Genomic DNA, 23,812 nt, shown 5'->3' with positions numbered 1-23,812 from the left:
ATCTCTTTACATGCCATGAGAAGTCCTAAGGTACACTCATCTTTGTGATACAAAAAAACCCAAAAGCAAACCCACCAAAAAACCAAAAAGCCCTAACACTGTACAGCTGTTTCTTCTACACTCTATCAAAAATGTATCTACCTATAAATCTGAGCCCTGGACTACTATGCAGTTTATCAGATTAATTAAGAAAAATGAATAGACTCATGTATTGAAACTGATGGCCACATTTATCCTTGATCTAATGATATTCACTTTTTCCTACCTGTGGAAATGTTGCATGTTCTTGCTGCTGACTTTCAAGGTCTCATGTCTTTGGCTGCTGGAAATCTGTGCATTGCTATTCTTCTGGAGTACTTACAGAAAGGTAACTGGCTTTTGATTTACTTCTTTTTTTTTTCATGAGGATGGTACTTCTGCCCATCTTGATTTTTCTTTTTTTCCCTTCTCTGTTTATTCCCTACATCTGCCCATTAAAGGCATGTTAATCACAGAGGCATTAGTTGTTCTGGTCTAAATCTGGGACACTGAATATTATGATCCCTGCTATACAAATTGCAATTTGACACCTCAAATATTCATCTAAATAATTGTAGGTATTTGTTGCTGACACTGTCACAATTATTTCCTCTTAACAGTTTCTTTGCAGTTTTAGATGTAGTCTTGCACCTTGGCTAGTAAAGATTTTTATTATTAAACTTAACCATAAGATAGTCAGTGCCTGTAATTGAGTTTTGAAGACCCTTATGTTAGTACCCAGTTTAACAAAAGACATCAAGTAGATGAAGCAGTTTGCTGATGAGATTAACCTTCCCTCCCAAAGAGCTAGATTTGATTATTAATGTTGACGTGTGCAAGGAAATAAAAAAAAATGGCTCAGAGCTAATTCATTCTCAAAGTTGGGGGGGAAGTTTTTTAGAAAATATAAAATTAGCAGTTGGTGAAGACATATAAATGTTTCTGATTATCTCTTTATCTCTTTATTTTATTATAAAATGTTTTCATTTATGTTTAGGTGATTAGTTCCAAATGATTCTTCCATAAAAGGCTGTAAAATGTTAGCTGTACATTCATGTTAACAAAACACTGAAACACTGAACATCATCAGGTAAAAACAGCTTCTTTCTTGAAACACGTTTAGAGAGTTTCTGAATCTATGTGACCAAATAATTGTTTTCAGCTCCATTAGAATTAATGGGTTACTTCAGATGCAGAACCACAGTATTATGAATAGCAACAGATGATTTAAAGTGACATCAGTCAACTTAATTTTTGTAACTGTCTAAAAATGTTAAGTGTTGAAGTTCTTAACAAAATACCCTCTAAGGAAGTCAAGACTTCTTCAAAATTAATCTTTGAAGATGCATACTGGAGAATTTTTAAGTCTCCTGATTACTAGAAACTAGTAATACCTCAATCAAACAGTAAGAACTTAAATGATACACAAGGCAGAGATTGTATAATTACTGATAAAAGTATATACAGATGTTTTTGTAAATGCTTTCATATTTTCTATTTCATACAAGTTGATGGTACATGTTTAAATGAACAAGCCTGTGTATTGTATTTCAATGTTACAACCTCATTTTTACCACCATGCTTCATTCTCAAGGGCTTTTTTTGAATAACTGGGCATAACGGATGTTGGGTTTGGCTGATCTGAAGTTGAATAAGAAATAATTGTTAGTGCATTGTTTGTTTTGGTTGTTGTACTGCATGAACTGCACATTTTTTTGAGGTGAAAATTCACTACAGAGCTCCGTTCTGTGCAATTCTGTTATCTTTGTGCATTTGAACTTGTGAACAAAACTGAAATTCAAACCTAATTACATGGGGAAAAAAAGCTAAGGATGCTTTTTTAAACATTTTTGCTGATAACTTTCAATTTCAGGAAGAAAACTAAAAACTCTAAAATAGAATGTGCCTGTTTTGAGTATTTTATTACATTAAATACAGATAGCAGTTAAAGAAGGGTGTGCATAGAGCATTATAGTTAAAGACCTTTATTCTTTCATCAAAATGGTGTAGGCTCTGTTATAAAGTTGCAGGTACCCACCTAGAATTTTACAGGTCACTTACAGACTTTCAGATCACTGATCCATGTTTAGTGTTTTGAAAATCTTTTAACAAACTTCTCCACCGCCTTGAAACCTAATCCCTTAGAAACATACATTTAATTTCTTTTGAGGATGATGTAATAGAAATACGTCCAACAGATTATTTTTTTTGAGAGGGAAGTGGATTAACATTTTTTTTTCATGATGGCTGAGTCTCCATTGAACATATGAATCAAATATGTAGGGGCCACATAACATCATAAAAAATAGCAGTGCAAATTTTCCTACAGTCTTTCCAAATAATATGTCAGACCTGTTTTTTTAAAGATTATAGGGTATCCTTCACCTTTCTTTTAAGAATGCTGAGTATTGGTGACTGTAATCTTTTCTGTATTTTATGTTGGATGCTTGTACTAGAAATTGTTGTAGTTCACTTCATAGGTATCGTCTTAGTTCTCAGACTTAAGGTGAATGAAAATGATGATGGATGAAAAAAGGTTAGAATAAAGATTTTTAAGTAACATTCTTGGAGGGAACATCATTTCTGAAGAGCTGGAGGTATAATGTTTAGGTTAGTTAATTCAGTTATCATCTGAGGAAAGTGAAATCCGATCTCTGAAACACAAGACAGGAGACAGAAACTAATGGCAATAAAGAAGCTGAAACTGCTAAGAGAAATAAAAGGAATATCCAGAAATCAGATACTAGAAATGGCGGGTGAGGATAAATCTGGAAGGCATTCCCAAGGAGAAATGATCTTGTATAGTATTAAAAAAAAAAAAGGGGGTGGGGGGGTGGAAACTGGCACCAGATGATTAGTTTGACTTTGATGGTGATGCTATTCTTGAGTTTTTGCTGAAGTATATAGCAGACTATTTAAGCAGGTCACTGCTTTTCTCTGTCTGTATTTTAAGAACAAGGCGTTATTGGAGGACTTAAAATATTCCAGGTTTAATTGGAGAATTCTGTGTGTATAAAATGCTTGACCAAGAAAAGAATGGAATTGGCTTGTAGGAATATGCATCGGTTGTGAACATGCAATTGGAAAATGTCTTGCATATTGCAAACATCTACATGCAAACGTTCATGCTGATTTTTATTTTTAATCTACTTTCCCTAATTTGCACTGATAATATTTTTCAAAATACCTCTTGCATGTTAGGCTTAAACAGGACAGTTAGATTCTCTAAATTGTGTCCCATCTGGCTGTTGTTCTTCTCACTTCTGTTGTAGAAGTTCAAGGCCCACAGGAATTCTGAGTGTAGGTTTTACAAATAAAAGCACATTCATTGTGAAATAAAAAAGTTGCCGGGAAATTTAAGTTTTGTGTCCTCCTGCTGCTTGCCCTCCTCTATTTATCTTTTGGCTCTGATGGCATCTTTTATATGCTGAGATATTCGTGTTTCCTCTTAAAGCAAAGTGCTTCTGTTGGGTACAGCTGGGTTAACAAGCCTGTAAAGTCAAGAGTATAAATTCCTCAGCGCTTGAACCTCTGAAAACTGAAATACTGTGATGAAGGCTGGTGTCACTGAGCCTATTAGCAGGGATGTTAGCTTGCAGTGAAAGTCTCGCACCCCAAGATGTCAGGCAGCCGGGCTGTTGCCGAGAGGTAATTAGAAGCAATTAGCCGGTGTCCCTGCTGGGCAGATGCCTATTACCTCTCTCCTCTTTGTCCTTCCCCTGCTGCCGCCGCAGGGCAGCGACTTGTGGCAGTGATGATCCCCTGACCGGGCGTGCCTGTGCCTGTGTCCGTGCGGGCGGTGGAGGCGCCCCGGCCCCCTCCCCGCCCCGCCGCATTGTGGAGGGAGGGACCGCGGCCGCCTCCGCCGGCGTGCGGGGCCCGGCGCTGTCCGGGGTGCTGAGCCGTGCGGGGCCCGGCGCTGTCCGGGGTGCTGAGCCGCGCCGCGCCCGGGAGGCACCATGGTGTTCGCTCCAGGTAAGGGCAGCCGTTTCCTGAGCCCAGCCGGGGGAACCCAGCGGGAAGGCCCCGACCGTGCCGGAGGGCTGCTCGGGGGATGCAGGGGAGGCGGTAATGGCTGAACCAGAGCTGCCACCGAGTAGGCACAGGCGGTTGCAAAGAAGGTGGCTTAGCTTCGGGTGTGTTTAGCCATGGAGCCAGAGGTTATGAGGTTCACCCCTGTGGTTCCCATCAAGGACAGGAGCCTCCTGTGCAAGTGTACAGGGTACTATGCTTGTCGGACTGCACAAAAGGGTTAGAAAGGGGGTGACTGGAGAATGAGCCCTTCCCCGGCACTCAGAGTGGTGGCTGCCAATGAGACAATCTCCAAAACTCTGGGAGATATTTTACAAATATCCACCCTACCCCCACCTGCCCCCCTGATATTTGAATGGAAGAGAACAGAAAGTTTGTTCTGTGCAGTTTTTACTGGAACAAAATTGAAGACTTCAGCAGGAGCTCATGTCTAATGCAAGACCTTATTGTATAAGGATGCAGAATCTCTGCTGTGTAGTATATATGTGCTACATCATAGAAGAAAGGAAGCTACAGAGGACTTGGTACATTCTGCTGAGAAATAGGCAGTTTGTTGTTCAGAAAGCGTTGAGAGGCCAGATAGTTCCAGGATATAAATGTAAGTCATGCATAATACCTTATGTAGTGAAAGGACTTGAAATTAACTTCTTTAAAGATGTATAATTGTCTCTAAAATTAGCGAGTCAATAGAAAAGGGAAACTAAAAGCTGCAACTTGACAATGAGTAATTATTAATACCTTTGTTTTGCAAAGCTAACAGAAGTTTTGTCTTCCTTTGAAATTCTGTGTCCAGCCTGTGAAGGGATAAGGATCCAAAAGCTTTATACATTCATTAAAAAAGTGATCTTGGAGTTGAATTTGCTAACTCAACAACTCAACAGTCTGATGTATTGAGAAATTAATAGCCTTTTTCAACTATCAGAAGTTAATTTTGTCTCTTTAACTGCCCAGTTGCTGTCTAATTTGATCATTCTCATACATCATGTCCTGAAATTGGGACCAAGTTATTTATCTTAATAGAACCAGCAACTGTCTAGCGCACCTTTCGGTATTAGTGGCTTTTTTCTGAACTCCTTTTATCTGACAGAATGTCACCATTAACTGTACCCATTTTTTAAATGCACCATGGGACTAGAATACTGCAGAAAGAGATTACCTCTAAAATAATGAAAATGTTATTTTCTCCAAAGGCTGACAATGAACAAACCCCAAATCTCATTAATAACTGCATGAATTCTTTTTACAACTCTAATCCATAAAGAAAAAAAAAAATCTGTCTACATCTGTCTTGTATAGCCATTCTTATCCAGTCTGCTGCCCATCGTTTCCTTGCAGATGTTGTGATAATATACATGGGGTAACTAAGTAGGACTTTGTAAAAGAGATGATAAAGGAACTGGAGGGGCTTGACAATCTCTTGTATTCAGACAGAGCAAGCCTGAGTAGATTTCATCATTGTTTTTCTTCACTGTAAATCAGCCCTGCCCTGGCATTATCTCTTCTCCAGGTACTTAAAAATAATAAAAAAAAAAAATCAGGCTTTTGTATGTCTTTAGCATCTTCATAGTACTTAAGGCCATATGATGTAGGAATATCATGAATTTACTGAGGAACTGAGTTTCATTTCTTGAGTCAACTTTCTGATTTTATCTCACTGTGATGAATGACCTTATTTTCTGTTTCATTTACTTGTTGGTGGGTGGGGAGGAGGAAGAAAAAGATTTGTCTAACTGTAAATGTTTAGGGTCAAAATGAGAAACATCATTCCAGAATAGGGGTGGAAAAAAGAAAAGAAAACAACAACCAAAATGAAACTCTTTTCCAGAAAAAATAATGGAACTTGTTTATCTGAAGACAAAGATAATATTTTGCATATTCATAAAATGATGCTGTTTTCCTTAAGGTAGTGGATGTGTTATTGCAGGGCACTGAATGAACATGCTATGTTTATAAACTGTTATGTAGAAGTTTACCAAGTTTCAATATTCTTTTTAAAAGGTGAAGCCAATTGATTATTGCTTCAGTTAAGCTTCATTTTTTTTCCTAAATCTTACAGCTACTATGTAAAAAACAACCAACCAACCAAAAAAAACACCAAACCCACAAAATATGCCCCACCAAAACCTCACAAAACAAACACTCCAAACAAGCCTGGTTATTGCTGAGATAAATCAAAATCTTACAAAAACGTTTACTTCTGTTCAAAACTGGGCTTTCTGGCTCATTCTAGACAGTATATAGCTATTTACATATTTACCATTCATATGTGACCTTTCTTCATACCCAGTTTACTCGGTTTAATTTGACTGGGGCTTCATTGCATTTTGTTGTGCTGGTTGGCTAATGATAAGTTGGTGTATAGGAAATGCAATCCAAACTCTGTGAGATGTCTGGGAGTTCATTTTACCTGGAGAATTCCCATATGACACGCTGCCCTTACAATGGGGGTTGATACATGTAATAGAAATGTGGACAAATTGCATATTACAAAGTTTAGCTTCTTTACTTCTCATGAATTGAACTGCTGTAGGCAGCCTTAGAAGTAGACAAAAAAAAGTTTCTGATTGTCAGATGTAAGGACAGAGGTATGTATGGAACTGCAGTAGGGAAGCATAAAATTTCAAGGGTTTGGGTTAGGTCAAAAAGCAAAAAGAAGTCATCATTATTGAATAGGCAATTTTTCTTAGGAGACTCCAGAAGATAGTGTATTCGAATTTTAAAAAATATCCCTGCCAGATAAGCTTATAAGACATTGATGACTATAAATAATTCCACAGGTTAAATATCTGTCCTTGTAAGTTAAGGAATGAAAAGTTAGTAAAACATTTATTGGTTTTAAAGCATCAGCAAAAACTATAGAATGCAGCAACCTTTATTCTCTTGGCCCATCATTAGTTTACAAAGGAGTGATCACTTTCAATATCAGGGTTATCAGATTTAACAATAATTTTAAAAGTTGCTAATCAATGTCATACTACTACTTTACAAATTGCTTTCAGTTACTTTTCCCAAAAATTACCTTGGACATAGTCCGTGCTTATTTTCAACCTTAAAACCTTTTCCAATGGAAAGGTGAAATGAAGTTTAAAATAATACTGTTTACTTCTGCTTTGTCTGAACAAGCAGGATACAAAGTTATTTTTGAGGCTCCAAAGATTTATTTTCTGATGCACAAGTCACTCAAACACTTATGTCTTATACCTTTGTCCTGATAAAGCACAAAGATGGCCTGCATGTTTAAAACTAGCTTGGGAATAAAGTTAGAAACCTGTTAGGGATGTCTGAGCTACATACTGAGTTTTCTAAGGAACTCTTGCTAGAGTACAATTTTAGTGATTATTTTAGTGTATTTGGGGACTTTTACTGTATAATGTAAGACCATAAAAGAATTACCAAATTATAGAGTCTCATTGTTGCAGGCCATAGTTGTTCCACCTGGTCAGTGCTGTGTAAAGGTGTGTGTGGTTGAATAGGAATTTGTATTTTTGGCTAAATAATATCTCTTAGAAAGGAATCAGGTTTGATCTGAATACATCAAGAAAGACAGCAGCATTTACATTGGCAGCTTGTTTCAGTGTCTGAACATTTCCATCCTTTAAGCTTGTATCTGCTTTGAATTATGTGATTTCATCTTTCAGGTGAATCTTGTTATTTTTCAATGTAATTTGAAGAATTCCTTCTTACCTGACATGTTCTCCATAACTAGGAATTCACAGGCTTTACTCATAACCCTGCAATCTCAAAAGAAGAAGGAGGAAGAACTAATTTTTGTATCAATATTTTTATGTTAAAAAAGATGTGTGAACACACTTAAACTTTAAATATAGACATTAGAGAGGTCAGAAAAATCACTGCTCAGCATGACAGCAATGCCAGTAACATTTCAACTAGCTTTTCAGCAGCACAGATGCTCTTCACATTTTTAAACTAGGAGTAGTATAGCAGACTTGCGTAATGACACTGAAGATCAGAATTGCATCCTGTACCAAACATTTTAGGAATCTCATTAAACTGCAATTGAAGACATGGCAGCTGCACACTGAAACAGATGTGCTTACTTGTCTGAATAGTCCTGATCTCCTCTAGTGAAAAAGCTGGGAAAGCAACAACCTGTTGTGCTGCAGGATGTGAAGACATGACATTTCTTGATAGCCTTTTTCTTTTTTGATCATAGAATTATAGATAGTGGGGAGAACCCCATCTGCAATGCACAGATCAAGACAGTATGGAGGGACCTGTTAATGAGTGGAAAAAATGCTACCAATAACTTTACTTTTTTGAACATAACTTGTTGTGGGATATCTCCAGTGTTTGTGCTGAGTGTGGTATTCTGGCAGTCTCTGTTATGAAGTGCCTTTCACCCATGAGAACAACTGTAGTAAGGCAGAATGGTCATTGTTCCTCTTAACTGCTGTGCTACATTCTACTAATGCTCTAAGTTCTGCAGTGCCAAAAAACCACCCAACCCCTAATATAAGGTGTAAGAATACTTGCATAAAGAATTCTTCCTTGTTGTAGTGTTGACAAAGTCCATGTGACAGACATAATTTGGAGGCCACAGACAAGGCTACTTTGCAGGCCTCGTGCAGTCTGGTATAATGGTTTTCTCATCCAGAGTGTGTGATGGCTGGTAGTGAGTATGAAGGCCAGTTACCCTCAAAAGTATCTGGATGCATTTGCAGCTAAGAGCTCTCAACAGTACTTCAGTGTTTGCTGCCTAGTAGGAAGAAATCGTATAGGAAGAAATTTCTTGTTCTTTTTTGCTGAGGAAAAATTGTTTCTTGTGTTGACTTCTCCCCAATGGCACATTGATCTTTCCCCTGCTGTGAAACTCCACTAATAGATCTCATTGGTGAGGTGAAAGAAAATTAGTTCATAGATATTCAGAAATGTGATGAAATTGGCAAGCTTAAAAAGCAGTCAACAATCCTAGGTGCAATATTTATTTAAAGCATGAATCAACATAGTGTTAAAATTATTTTTAACAGAACCAAAGGCTTAACCAAATGAGGCTGGCACCTTTTACTTCCATATCACTGGGTTGAATCCTATTCAAGTTGGCAGTGAAAAGAATTCTGTCTTCACAGTGGCGGCGTGGTAGCCTATATTGAAGGAATTGGTCATAGTTGGGGGATGGTGGTAATGAACGATACAGTCATTAACATCCTTACTGGTGCTGTGTATAGGCTCCATGTATTGAGCAGAAAAGTCAAACTGTGAGTGTACAAAAGGAATGAGTTACGCTGACCTCTACGGTTTATCCCTCCAAATCATTATTCTTCTAGATGAATTGCTCTGTTGTGCATGTTATAGACATAAATAATATGATTCAAACCTTGTAAGCTTTATCATGATAATGGAAATTAAATGCACTTACTGTAAAACACAGTGAAAGGTAGATTTATTCCCCTATCTTCAATTTTGTCTAATAAGGATTTTATTAAGAACATAATCTGTTGTATTAAGTTTACAAAAACTAAGTTAAGCAAAAGTTCTTTGCAAGCAACATATTAATGATTTCTGTATAGGCTTTCTGAAAGTATCTGAGTACTGGTTGCCCATTTGTAGTGTGTTCTTTCCATAGTAATTTGCAAGCTCCTACAGAACAAGTTTTATTATTTTTTAAGGGATTGTAATTGGAGCAGAATCTTTACTGATGTTAGCAGAAATGAAAAGCTGACCTGAATAGCCATAAAATGCTTCAGGTTCCTTTAAAATGCCTTGCCAGGGAAGTCAAGGCAGGTGAGCTCTGTGCTTCTGTCATCTGACCCTGCAAATGCCTGTAGTCACATTGTCAGAGGACGCTGTCTTCCTTCTTCAAGAGTCTGAAATTTTCTGCCTGAAGAAGTAAATTGAGCCATATTCTACTCCGATATTTCTCTAATGGTAAGGCAAATATAGTCTCCTGTGGATTACCTACGGTTGCTTCACTCTGTAGTATGCATATTTGATGTAATGACACTGTATTTTCTTATTTTGGTCAGTGAATCCACTCGCTATTTCTCAGTATGCACGGGATGCATATCCATTACTAATTCTGTTAATTACTCACAGATTGACATTATATTGTGTCTCAAAGTAAATTTTCTCAAAAGACCAGAAAATATTTCTCTGGGAAGTTAGAGAATTAGCTCCAAGAAGGGAAAACAGCATGTCATACTGTTGCAAACAGATTCCATCAAGATTACAGCTATAAAACCCCCTGAGTTTTACTCTTTCAAGGTGCACTTTAAATTTATATAATCTTTGGTTCACTTTCTCTTGTGAGTTTGTGTGTATACATACATAAATATAAAAGCTTAGCCTTGATTACTAATAGCCTTATATACGGCTTTTTGGTTTTTTAGAGATAAAGAAGTGCTGTGCTTCAGCTGCAGTTTAACTAGCTGATTTCTGAAATTAGACTGTGAATAATCTGGTATAAATTGAAACACATCTAAAATGTAGCAGGATGCCACTGATTTGCTGGCTTTTGACAGGTTACATAACCTTTCCCCTATTATCTTCACTTTTAAAAAAAAAACAGGTTCAGATTTTGCAAATATTAATTAACCTGTACATAGCTCTTCAAGACCAAAACCCACAAAGCATTGCAGAACACAACAGCTAGCACAATAAATCTTTAGCAGTGAAATATGCCTCTTTCCTTTTACTTACGCGATACAATCGTGGATACCAAGAGTCTTCTAACACCTAGCAAGGCTGGGTATCTCGGTGAGGATTTGTGCAAGTCCACCAGCGAACTTTTTGGTACAGGTTCAGAAGACATAAATGTTACCTAGTTTTCTGTGCTTAATGTTTTATTTTTGGCCAGGAATCTCTGAGCACCTAAACAGTAGAAAATAGAAGGCAGAGGGAGTTAGATGACATGTGGGTCACCTGTATGTGTGCCATTGGACCTCTCTCCCCATGGGAGAAGCACAGCATTTGATGCAGAGAGATCTCTTATTTCGGTATTTGAAGTGTGTTCCCTAAAAGAAATAGCAAAATTGTACAGGTAAGAATTTAAATTTTTCATTAACTTTGGAGCAGCTGGTCCCAGATGTTCTTTAGGAAGTATCTTATTTATAGTGCATTGAACTCCAGCCTAGGAGTTAAAAACCCTCATAAGTTAATGTTAGTTGACAGTATTGGATTCAGAATTTTTCCTTCTGCAACCAAAATCTGAGTATCACACTTTGGATTTGGGTATGGCGGAATTTTCAGTGACTTCATTCTTCAAAGCTGAAAAGACATTGTCCTTAAGGAGTGAATTTATTGCTATATGTGAAAATACCTAGAAAATATGTAAATTGAAATTTTATCATCTGTTTTTAGTTAATCTTAAGTATGGCAAAAAAATCTTACATAAAACATGTTATGAAAATGCTTAAGAATAGGTAATGTATCTCTAGATCCCAAAAACCTCGTAATCTAAAAAACTTCGGAAGCTTCATTTTGGCTGGTGTATTACCGATAGTATGAAATAACACTGGAGTCTTCAGAAAGACAACTATTATATAGCAAACAAACCAAAGAAACTTCCAGGTATTCTTTTCTCTTAAGAAAGTGCAAAAGTCAATGGAAAAAAAAATAATTATGAAAACTCAGGTCAGATACAGCTAATGTCTGGGTTAAAAAGATACAATGAAGTATTACTCTGGAGATGATGTTATGTCCTTTGAGACAGTTCATCTGCATTTCTGCACTTCTTTGCCCTTCATTCCTCCTGGATTTGTGTTTAGAGCAGGGTTGTTCCAGTTTGGTTTCTACAGTTTGTTTTGAGCAACAAAGTAGTTTGTGCTGCCCTCCTTCCTCATACAGTTCCTCTTCTGTGCTGCTTGTACATAGGAGTTAAGGGATGAAGTCGGGGCAGAAAACATAACTGAATTGAGCTGTGTCTTTTCTAGTGAAAGGGAGTGTTAAAATCCCCTGCACACCACAAGTTAGGCGGTTGGAAAAATGTGATGATTCTACATGAATCTACATGATTTTAGCATTTCTGATATGTTCAGTGTCTTCCCTTCTTCCTCAAGCAACCAGGTTAACTGAGCATTGCCCTCTGATACTTGACAGCTCTCAGTCAGGATCTCACAAGGCTCCATTTGAGAAATGAGAAACAGTACTGGACAGTGTTAACTCTAATGCAGTTAAGAATATGTTCCTTATTTAATTTTTTTAAAGATTAAATTTACAACTTCATTGTAGGACCTTTTCATGAGGTTTCTGAACTGGCATCATTACTGACACTGAGACAAATTGGTTCTCTAATCCTGTAAATAACTTAATGATCTCATGCATAAAGCTGGGTTTGTGCACATGTGTTGGAAAGCCTTCAGCCCTGGCTGACTGCCGTGTTCATTCATTCTGGTTGTAATTAACATGACTCATCAACATTTCCTGATTATGGATGCTGTGCAGCCTTGTATTTTATATCTTTTCTTCAAATCAGGCTTCTAGTGCTGAAATTCTAGCACAAACCTATAAAGCAAATCAAAGAAGGCAAATTTTTTAACCATTTCTATTCACAGGTTACAAAATATTCACCAGAAGAGGCTCAGCTGGAACTTCCATGCTGTGGCTGGCAAGATGGAGAGATGTGTCACTGCCCAATGCCAATGGGAGGTTGAACTGAACTTGGTTTCTTGTAGTAGAATACCAATATTCATGCAAAGAATGACACTGTTATTTACTGCAACATATGCACATACTTGTATGTCATTACAAACTTGACAGGTTTAATTTTTTGAAAGATCTACAGTTTATAAACACAATTTAGGTAATATCCTGCAACTTTTCTCCATAAATAGAGCTCGCGTGCATCCATACTGGACCTCGTGATGAAGTCTCATCATCACAGCCTTGCTTACTTACACTTCATTCCATCCAAAAATTTCATTAGTACCATCAGTTGGATTATAAGAATTACAGCAGTAATTTTCTGAAATAGATTTACCAGAAAGCAGTATTTTCTTTGGATTTTTATTGATTGTTATTAATAACGGAAAAATAATTCTAATGTTGCACTGCTGCAGAAAATAGTATAATGGTTAACTATTGCAATGCAAAGCAATATACGGTTAAAAAAAATCATGAATTTTCTGATTAAAGGATATACTTGCATAATCTCATGTGATTATGAGATTGTGAGGTGAAGAAAGAATATCTTATTCATGGCTCTTTCAGCTTCAGAAATTTTGCATAAATTAAAATTGTATTTTTAAAAAAATAGGGGAATACATTTTGGGTAATGGTGAGTTTAAATTATTCAGAAGTTTGCTTACAGGAATGTGATTTTTATTTTCAGTTTTAGATATGGTTAAGCTCAAAGCTATTTACACAAAAAAAATTTTCTTTTTTCCAGAAGAAGAACTTAAGTGGTATTCATTTGCTGGAATTAAATTGCATTTGTTATTCTTGTGAAGCAGAACATAAAGTTTTGACCTCTGACGCATAGCCCTTGGGATTCATGAAACTTGTCATATAAGCTAAGCTGTTCTCTTCAAATGCAGTGTTTGTATTGTGCCTCAAGACAGAGTGAGACCTAACCTGTGGGAGGACATGATGAGCTGTATAAATGTCAGTGCTTTGAGGAAAGGTGAATTAAAATTAAAGACGTTATTTTCTCCTGGGAAAAAAAACGTAACCTTACACAGAAGTGGTAACTGGGGGCCACTAGAACTTTCCTGAGATTGGATGTACATTCATGGTCATGCATGACTGATGTCTTCTCAAAAAGTATGGGATAAATTATTTCTAGTTGATGTTCTCTGAGAGTCCAAAGTTCCTTCCTACCACAGCTCATTCACCATTTAGACCCTGCTCTTCCCGTGTAAGAAATGTTGCTTCAGTTTCCTTCTAAATCACTGATTCTGCACTCACTGAAAGGCGTCTTATTCCCCCACAGTTCATTGCAACCATTAGTGGATCTGGGATGGACTTGTGTCTTTGCAAGGGCAAGGTCATCTTGTGGTAGTTCAGCTTCATGATAGTATTTCCAACAATCCTATGAAAAAATATGGTAGAGAACTTAACTGCTGATTCAAACAAATGACCTGTTGTTGAGTATCACTCAGTAGGAGTGTTTATAAGGCATATTTCATTTAACTTGTAGCAAGCTGAAAGGGAAAAGGTAGAGGGGATATCAGCAGGTGATGCAGGAGACTGCTTTGGTTGCAGGCTGGAAAGGGAGTGACTCGGGATGCTTTGAAGAAATTGCTACCTGAGAAAAAGTCCATGTGCAACCAGAGTGAAGTTCTTCAAGATTTAATGTGTACTAAATGTCCTTTCTCTGTAGCTGTCATTTTCCATGTATACTTTTCCAGGCATATTCCATAGTCCAGAGCATCACAGAGAATGTAGTCTCCCACACAAGAAGTTCTTGGACTTAAACTAGTATTAGTTCTAGTAATTGAAATGAAACTTGGAATGTACTTCAAATGCTTTTATTTTTTCAAACTGTTAGAATACGTGGGGAGCATCTTCAAGTGAGCCAAAGGAATTTCAAGGTACTGATATATGGCACTACTTCCAGGTGAAAGTGGAATATGTGACTGATTCCTGCAGTCAGTCCAAGATTATAAGGTTTTTTCAATCTTTCAAACTATACTTTATATTGCAGAACCAGGCTGGAGTTTGCAAATTACTCTTCATCTGTTGTGTTAGTTGGCATGAAACTGACCAGGTGAAGGATAAGGTAATAAAAACAGGCTGAAGAGAATTCATCACATCTTAATGATAAAATTGCTACCTTGCATTTAACATAACTTAACCTGGATTTTTTAGTTCTGTTTACAGAGTTAGGTTGCTGGGGTCCTGTATGAATCAGGTGAGCGTTTAAAGACAGAGAATAAGTAGGAAAGATTTTTTGACATCAAGAGAAAAAAAGTGGTCATTAGACAAGGATAACTAATAGGCAGAATGCTGTTTCTGCTGTCCTGCAAATTGCTTCCAGCAATTACTTCAAGTGACCTTTTGTCATGGAATTTTAATTAAACTAGTTATTATTCCAATCTAAAAAAAATCATAAATAAAAATTAATTGCATCTTATCACCCTAGTAACTCTTATTTTGATTAGCTAAACACCAAATACTTAGACAATAGGAGCCCTGTCTCTGTTTTACCTGATTGAAAATATACAGTTCTTAAAATGCCTTATTAATTCTACAAGCCCTCATATTTCTGCCTTTTTTATGTCTGCAGCAGGCTGTATTTCAGCAAGGTGGAGCCGTTTGATAGATCTGTTCCAGCTCAGCCCCTTTGGGATCCTTGCATGAGTCATCGCTGCCCTCCTTAGTCAATCCCTCTCTGCTTAGAGTAGGTCCAGCATATCAATAATAGAGCTTCTCAGAAAACAGCTTGGTGCTAACTGCTTTCCTCTAAATGAATAATTGGAAGAGGATGTATTGGGGATACTCTTTCAGAGGCTGGTGTTTACTCCTATATAGGAAGTGGAAAAGTTGGGTTTTATGGCAGCCTCACCTGCTAGAATCACAAGAATATAGAAGGCTTGAGGTTGGAGGGGACCTTTGGAGGTCATCTTGTCCAACTTCTGCTCAAGCAGGGTCACCTAGAACCATTTGCCCAGAATCATGTCCAGACGGGCCAGCTGTGAGGGATACCACACACCCAGGGGAGTTTGACTGTTCAACATGTCTGGATCCTGCCTGGCAGTCCAGCTCCCACACAAAATGGTCCCAGTGTAGGCTCAGACCTCTACACAGTGTCAGATACCCCCTCAAAAAGGGCTGTTATTTTCAGTGTGGCTTTGTAATTTAGGTGGTCAGCATAAACTGCCAGTGGTCTTATTGGTCAGGCCAACATCTTTGACTCTGTCCATGTCCAAAGCCAATTAGGGGTGCTACTATCACCCTAACTGTGTTACACAGCTGCAAAATTGTTAAGTCTGTTTGGGCTGTTTTCACTTCCTTTCTGCACATACCTAAACCATCAGAGGCAGGGCAGAAGTAGTCCAGGGGGTTTGGGTGCTCTGTTCTTGGTTTGTTTTCCTAGCAAATAAGAGTCATCTAAGGGGTTAGAGCTGGACAGATGTAATCTAGGTGTCACTTATCTGAGTGGTGCCTTCAGGCAAGCTTTGCTCCACAATAAACGACTGAAAATCTCAGGCAGAAATTCACTGGAAAACTGTCACTTTTTCAACTGGCTGTTACTGCAGATGGCCTTCCTAATGTAAAAATACTTAAAGTTCAGAATTTGTAGATGAAGTGACAAGAACCAAGTAAATAACGGTAAAGCATCCCAAAGGAAAGAAATCGGTAATTTTCAACAGCAATGTGCTTGATGACAGTGTGTTTTTAACAATGACTTCTGGGGTTTTTACTGGCTATAGGGGTTGGCAAATTTTTCACATTTCATATAACCTCATAGTCCGTTCAAACATACTCATTTCTACTTAAAGTTTCATGTTTATTCATGCTTTTGTTAACATTTGTTTTTCTGAACATCAGCTGAATTGGCTGATCTTCTTCAGCCCAGCAAGAAGACTAATTCATTGTGTAATACAAAGTGAGTTCATATTTGAGTAATAAAGAAATAGCTGTACTTTACTGTTAAGTAATACTGAATTTTACCCAAAAAAAACCCTATTTCAAGTGCTGAGGAGTGGAACAAACTTAATCAGGGGAGCTGATTTTGCCAACAATTCCAAGTGATTCCATTCAGTCAGGAATTCCAGCTTAAAACATGTTTTCTAAGTTTTCAAGATCTTAAACTCTTAATTGTAGACAAACTTTATCACCTCAGTACAGTTCAACAGTCTTTTAATTATTCAATTTCAATAGAATTAAACCGCATTTGTATTTTACTTTTAGCCAGAATGTGTAATATGAACATAATAGACATGAGTATATTTTTTTCTAAGTCCTTTCAAAGAAACATGGGAGATAACAAATTATTTCTTTCTCATAGAGTAAGTTTTGATCATTTTGCTGGTGATCGTTTTGGACTCACAGATCGTGGAATTGGAGAACCACAGGATGGTTTGGTTCAGAAGGGACCTTTGAAGATCATCTAGTCCAGCCTTCTGCCATGGGCAGGAACATCTTTCGCTAGACCAAGTTGCTCAAAGCCTGTCCTGGTTTCAGCTGGGATGGAGTTAATTATCTTCTTAGGAGCTAGTACAGTGCTGTGTTTTGGGTTTGATGTGAGAACAACATTGATAAGGAACTGATGATTTAGTTGCTGCTGGGTAATGTTTATACTAAGTCGAGAACTTTTCCAATTCCTCAGGTCTTGTTAGCAAAAAGGCTGGAGGGGCACAAGGAGTGGGGAGGGGACACAGCCAGGACAGCTGCCCCAAACTAGCCAAAGTGGTATTCTGTACCATGGGACGTCATGGCTGGTGTACATATACCTGGGGGGTGGCCGGGATGGGCAGATCATTGTCCGGGGACTGGCTGGGCACCGATCAGCAGGTGGTGAACAGTGGCATTGTGCTCCACAGGTTTCTTTCTTCCTTTCCCTCTGGATTTTACCCTTTCCCTCCCCCTTTTCATTGTAGCTGTTATTGTCATCATAATTATTATTGTTCTTTTATTTTTAATCTATTTAAATTATTAAATTCTTCTTATCTCAACCCTCAAGTCTTACATTCCAACTCTCCTCCCCATCACTGTGGGTAAGGGGAGAGCGAGCGAGCGGCTGTGTGGTACTTAATTACCAGCTGGGGTTAAACCATGATAAAGCCCCATCCAGCCTGGCCTTGAACACTTCCAATGATGGGCTATCCACAGCTTTCTGAGCAACCTGAGAAGTTGATTCCAGTGTCTCACCACCCTCACTGTAAAAATATCTCTTCTTATGTCCAACATAACCTACCCTCTTTCAATTTAAAATCATTGTCCCTTGTCCTGTAACTACAGGCCCTTGTAAAAAGTCCCTCTCCAGCTTTCTTATAAGCCACTTTCATATATTGAAAGGCCACAGTCAACATGAGACATGTTGGAGCCTTCTATTCTCCAGGCTAAACAACCCCAACCTTCTCAGCCTGTCCTCACAGGTGAGTTGTCCCAGCCCTCTGATCATCTCTGTGGCCTTCTCTGGACCCGCTCTAACTGGCCTATGTCTGTCTTGATCTGGATGCAGCACTCCAGGTGGGGTCTCATGAGAGAGGAGTACAGGGACAGAATCACCTCCTTGACCTGCTGGTCGTGCTTCTTTTTACACATCCCGGAAAACAAATTACTTTCTGGGCTGCAAGTGCCCGTTGCCAGTTCATGTCCAATTTTTTATCTACCAGTATCCCCAAGCCCTTCTCTACAAAGATGCTCTCAAGACATTCACCACCCAGTTTGCATTGATATTGGGGATTGCCTTTACTCAGGTGTGGGACTTTGTCTCTTCCCTCAAGCATATCACATCTTAGTAGTGTCTTCCTTAAACAAGAGATTCTACTTTTTGTCTCTACCTTAAATTTCCTTGCAAAAAAATCTTAACATTGGGAATTTATCACAATTCTCATAAAAGCCACTGACCTTTAATTCAGTCTGTTTTCTCTCAGAACATAATTTTTAATGTATGAGTTTAAAAAGGACAGTAAAATACACGTCCTGTTTAATGAAATACTTAAGCACAACGGTCAATTAAGAACAAACTGAGATGAGTATCTTAAACACCTTTAAAATCAAATTTAGTGATGTAAGCACCTAGCCTAAGCTTTTCAATTAACAACTGAGTCTACATGTTCCTAAACACCAGTAGCTGCAGATCACCTTAATTCAGAAATATTTTTTTTTATCAAGATCAGCTTTGAACATTACACAACATTCATTATTATCCAAATTGTCATTTGTGTTAGGAGGCAAGATACTTCCAAAGAGAAACCTCTTAACGTAAATTATCTTCATTACCAAATGTCAGCAGTCACACTACACTACTTTTTTCTTTTCCAGACTTTAGCACTCCAGCAAAACAAGTAAGTGCCATATAAGAAATGCTATTTGTGAGGCTGCTGTAGACAATGTTGTGGGTTTCTTTTTTGTTTCACCTATAGTAATCTGAGCATTTTTTAAAGTTTTTACAAATATTTTTGCAAATGTAGCTAAAGATTAATAAACTGACACTTAACGACATTTTGAACCATAAAGTCAATTGGAATTTGATGGATGAGGGCTTTTAATCTGATATAAAAGTAAATGGAATTGTTAATGAAAAGCTTTTTCTCTGTATGGGGGTGAGGGGCTACATGTCAGGCTTGCAAAATGAAGCCCGATTCCCTATCCCGAAGCACAGCTCGAATCAAGAAGGATGTGATTCACAGCTGGATGACAAAATTCTCCTTCCCTGTCTTGCTGCAGAATGCAGCTGTGCTTGTTTCAGCTGTGAATCCACAGATGTCCCCAGAGCTGTGAAGTAGGTAACTGAGCTGTATGACTCAAAGTCTCCCCCTTCTCTCAGTCCTGCAGCGCTGAGCCACCGAGGTGCTTTCAACCCTACTTATCATCTTCTGTGCTGGCAGGTTTCTTATGTAATAAACTGTTCCCAAGCACTGTCTGGTGTTTGGGTTTTTTCTTTTCCTCCTCCTCCTCTATTCTTTGGGTTTTTGGAGTAGCCACAAATGCTTAGTTCCTTTCTTTGTCATTTGGCTTTGGCAGGTGAGAAGCCAGGGACGGAGCAAGATGAAGTTAAGCTGCAAAATGCCAGCAAGCAGATTGTGCAGACTGCTATCCTCCGAGCAGTGCAGCAAGTTTCCCAGGAGAGCCAGCAAAAGGAGAAGCGAACAAACAGCAGTACAAGCCTCCAGCTAGAAAGAGGAAAATTAGCCAAGAAGCATGAAAAGAACTGAAGGAGCGGGTTTTTTCAATCCTCCGGTCTGCAGTGTTTTCAGCCTTCTCTTTAGTATCAGCCGTATTGCTAGTGCAATGTTACTGGTGTAAAGCAAACCAAAGTATAATCACACCTAGACATAGGGTAAAAGCTGCAATAGTCCTCAGCTGAGAAATATTAAGTGCATTAGATGACTAACTACGTATTTATGCAGTGCCTCCTAACAGAAACAGTAACCATAGCTATAAAAGTACTTTCAAGCACAAGCTATTACGGTCTGGACTTATTCTCAACAGCTTGTTGTCAGTGCACTTTCATTTAAGCTCTGCGTGCAATGTTTATGTCAATTCAGCTGGATGGACTGAGTTACTGGGTTCACTGAAGCTGTCTTCACCAAAGAAATAGTATCCTGTTGAGTGTAGCAGAATGCTTTCAGGCTGCCTTGTAGCATGAGTTTGTACTTTGCTTTGATCAAACATGGGCTATGTGAAATGGCAGTGCAAAGTGGATTTGGTAAGTTCCATGAACCAATTTCTTGTTTCATCTTGGGGAAAAAAAGCGCAATCCAGTAAGACTGCAGTGACTGTGATCTATGACTGTGATCGTAGACCTATGACCCATGTCTTTTTTTAAAGAAGTTAAAAGAAATACTGCAATTTTAATCTACTTATTTGAAATACTTCTGTACTTCTGCATAGAAATCACTTGTGCCTCAACTATTCCTTTTAATTATCTTGATATTGAAAGAAGAGAAACTGATGTGCTGATACAGAGTTTGCTAGCTTTTTCTTCAGTTTTGCAACTTTGCTGGGGCTTGATTTACAGAAAATGAAGACTGGAGTAGCTTCAAAAAAAAAGAAAAAAAAGGTTTTGAGTTTAGTAATATCTTGAAGGATAGAAATACACTGTGTCTGAATTCTGTCATGGTAGATATTTCTCACCTGCTGGGCGTAAAGTGACTTTAGATATTTGCAATTGTTACATAGATTTTCACCTTAAATAGCACAGCGTCAGAATAGCTGGCAATACAGAACTTATCCTTTAACTGCTTTATATAGCTAAAGAAATCCATGATGTTTCTGAAAATACAAATTAAACAAATGTAGCTTTCACTTTTATGCTCCCGTACTGTAATGATTGCACTATTACACATCCAAAATGGATAACAGTATATATAATTCTAGAAATGACTTGTAGCTCTGCTTCAACTGAATTCTTGTAGTAATACACCTAGAAATATAAAGAAGCTGATGCACAGGATCTGCAAAGGAGACAAACTTCCGTAATTGCTTTTCTACTTGGTTAGATGATTCTCAAAGAGACTTTGGTTTAAGTAATTGACTATTACTTACTGTGTCTTACTGCCTGTGTTAAACAACTTTAGGATTCTTTCCCATGGCCATAGGCTTAGTCATGAATAGCCACATACTGTATATTAAGCCTTTGAAATCTACTTAGTTCCTTTTTGTCTTTTTTAAATATAACAGCACTGACTCATACCAGATAATGATTTAGCTCAATCTTCTTTCACTTAAAAATGCAAAGAAGAATTTGACATGATTAAAATTGTTCTAAATCCTCTAATAATGAAAACTGACTTAGATTGCAAGTACACAGTTGGTTCACTTCTATAGACATTGGGTGAATTTTTCCAGCCAAGAAAACTTTGGAAGGTGGAATCAGTTGGGTCTTGAGGCATCTGTGTGTGTCATAATAGTAATTTTTTTGCCATTAGCTTTTCCATCAGTTGCCCTTTGGGTGAGAGGTAGCTCTTTTCTGAGCACTCTTTGCATCTTTCCTGACTGAAAGCCTAAGAAAACTAATCATCAGTAAAGGTTCAGTTCTGAGACTGATGGGCATGCAAGTCTAGTAGATGGGGTAGAGCGAGCTTGTTGGAGCAAAATGGTGTTTGCCATGGACTCACCTACAGTAATATAGGAAGGAGAACTGTAGAACAACAAAATCCCTATCTCTTTGGGATTATTCTACTATTTTTAATGCTTTTTGTCCCCAGAAATTTGCAATATGTCTTTTTTTTTTAGTGTTCCTGGTAATTATTTTAATAATCTTTGTGCAGTTCGGAAACTTCTTTGCATGTCCATTTTTTTAAAATCATCGTGTTAGAAAAAGAGGATTTTCAAAAGCCAGTGAATCCAGACTTTTGCCACTGCTTGATGTGAGCCTATCAACTCCTCCTTCCATTATGATCTTCCACAATATCCCTTTACTGTCCTCTTTTAGACACACCATTACTCAACCATTAAATCATGCCCATCATTTTCAGTGCTGTTAGAAGTCTAGTATCTTGGAGAGATAAAAATGGTAGGAAGCCTAACAGACCCTTGAGGAAGCTTTCTATGGTCTCCTGTTGAGGGAAAACAAATACTGTAGCTTAAATAGTGTAGTTTTCCCTGAGAGCCAGATAATACATCTCCTATCTACAGTATATATCCCTAAATTAAGGCATGCATTTAGTATCTCCTATTGACAAAGAGTGTTCTGCCCACCACTTGCATCCAGGATATGTAGTTGAGGTCTGTACTGCATGGGAGAGAACTGCACAAAAGAAAACTTTGCCTTTGGCTTGTTATATGTCTACTACATGGTGAAAGCGGGTATTTTTGGTATCTTCACTGACAGATTATATTTTCTGGAGAAAATAGAGAGTATAGAAATTATTACAGTTGTGATGCAGGTCTGATTACAAATAAAAAAAATATAAAGAAACTCTTAATACCTTACATGCCTCTGGTTTCTCTTGTCAAAAGAAGGGAAGCAATTTTCAGATTCACCAGACAATTGCAAAGCAAGCAATGTTTGTAGTAATTAATGCAGTATTCAGCAATAATTCGTATCTTAAAAGTATAAGATAATTAAAATGGTATCTCTTTGTATTTAAAACTAACTCACCACCTCTTAGCCTTCATCAGTGGTAAGTATAAGGATGCACAAACATGTGAAAGTACATTTATCACAACTCCTTTCATGAAAAAGAATCGGGTGCCTGTGGCTATCCTGCACTGTGCTTGCTATGTTTGTAGGCTGCAGTTCTTTAAATGTGTGCTAACGTTAAGTGCAGGGGTTAATGTGTCAATACCGAAGGCTTTTCTAAAAAAATGTAAAGTAGGAGAAAACGTAAGAGGATGTAGAATAAATTCTTGGAAGTATGTGGGATTCCCTCTAAGTCTCTTTTTTACCCTCTCAGGTCTGGGAAGAAATGAAATTAAGGAAAACCTGAATATTGGCATAGCCCAGTTTCTCTCAATGGGTTCCTGCAATGCAGGGATCAACTTGTTAAAAAGGGTTTGTGAGAGTGAGGAGTAAAACTCGAGCTGTTGGTAACATCTTCCCCAACTGACACTCAGTAAGGAGTGAGCAGAAGTACTGATGGAGCCGGGTTTGTACTGGATGGGTTTGCTCATTGTTGGCTTTTTGTGCCTCATGATGAGCTCTGGCAAAACCTTTTTCCCTGTTTTGGGTCTTCCAGAACAAAGGGGTTCTCTGAGGCCTAACAGGCTTTTAATTTGCACTGTATCCTGCCTTTCAAAGGGAGCAAAAATAAGGTCCCTTTTCTCTACTTCCAGAGTTTCATTCACAAAACCTGGTGGACACGCATGAGCTTTTGTTTTTAACAACCACTGTATCTTTCCTGGATTTAGCGAACATGACCAACAATTTCTTTAATCCTTAAGACTGAATGGATGAGCACACATACTAGCTGTGTTTGAGTGCTCTGGGGAACACCAAGAAATAGATACATATATTAAATGCATTTGCTTCTAAGCTGTTCTTGTCTGCCAGGCAGATTTTCTTTGTTTAATTAACATAAGCAGCTTTTCTTTTTAAATAATGTTTCCTCCAGTCGCTTGCTACTTGTATTTTGTTACATGAGCTTGCTGGTTTTAACACTAAAACAACAATAGTTTATGTTTAGTTTGGGTGCAATTAGAACCCCTGTGGAATCACATGTTCCATTGTGGTGTGCCTTTTGTCCTTTCT

General features: G+C 38.0%; 1 protein-coding gene across 1 annotated transcript; it reads left to right on the top strand.

Moving 5' to 3' along the window:
* Positions 1 to 3,562: 3,562 nt before the first annotated feature.
* Positions 3,563 to 22,936, top strand: AKAIN1 (A-kinase anchor inhibitor 1). The gene is made up of 2 exons (XM_056333148.1): positions 3,563 to 3,993; positions 19,642 to 22,936. The coding sequence occupies exons 1-2, from the start codon at positions 3,978 to 3,980 to the stop codon at positions 19,830 to 19,832; spliced, it is 207 nt and encodes a 68-aa protein (XP_056189123.1). The 5' UTR covers positions 3,563 to 3,977; the 3' UTR covers positions 19,833 to 22,936.
* Positions 22,937 to 23,812: the final 876 nt, after the last annotated feature.

Source organism: Falco biarmicus, chromosome 3 (genome assembly GCF_023638135.1).
Source record: "Falco biarmicus isolate bFalBia1 chromosome 3, bFalBia1.pri, whole genome shotgun sequence".
Lineage (NCBI taxonomy): Eukaryota > Metazoa > Chordata > Aves > Falconiformes > Falconidae > Falco > Falco biarmicus.
The sequence above is the reverse complement of the archived record's forward strand: the minus strand, read 5'-3'. Positions and strand labels throughout refer to the sequence as shown.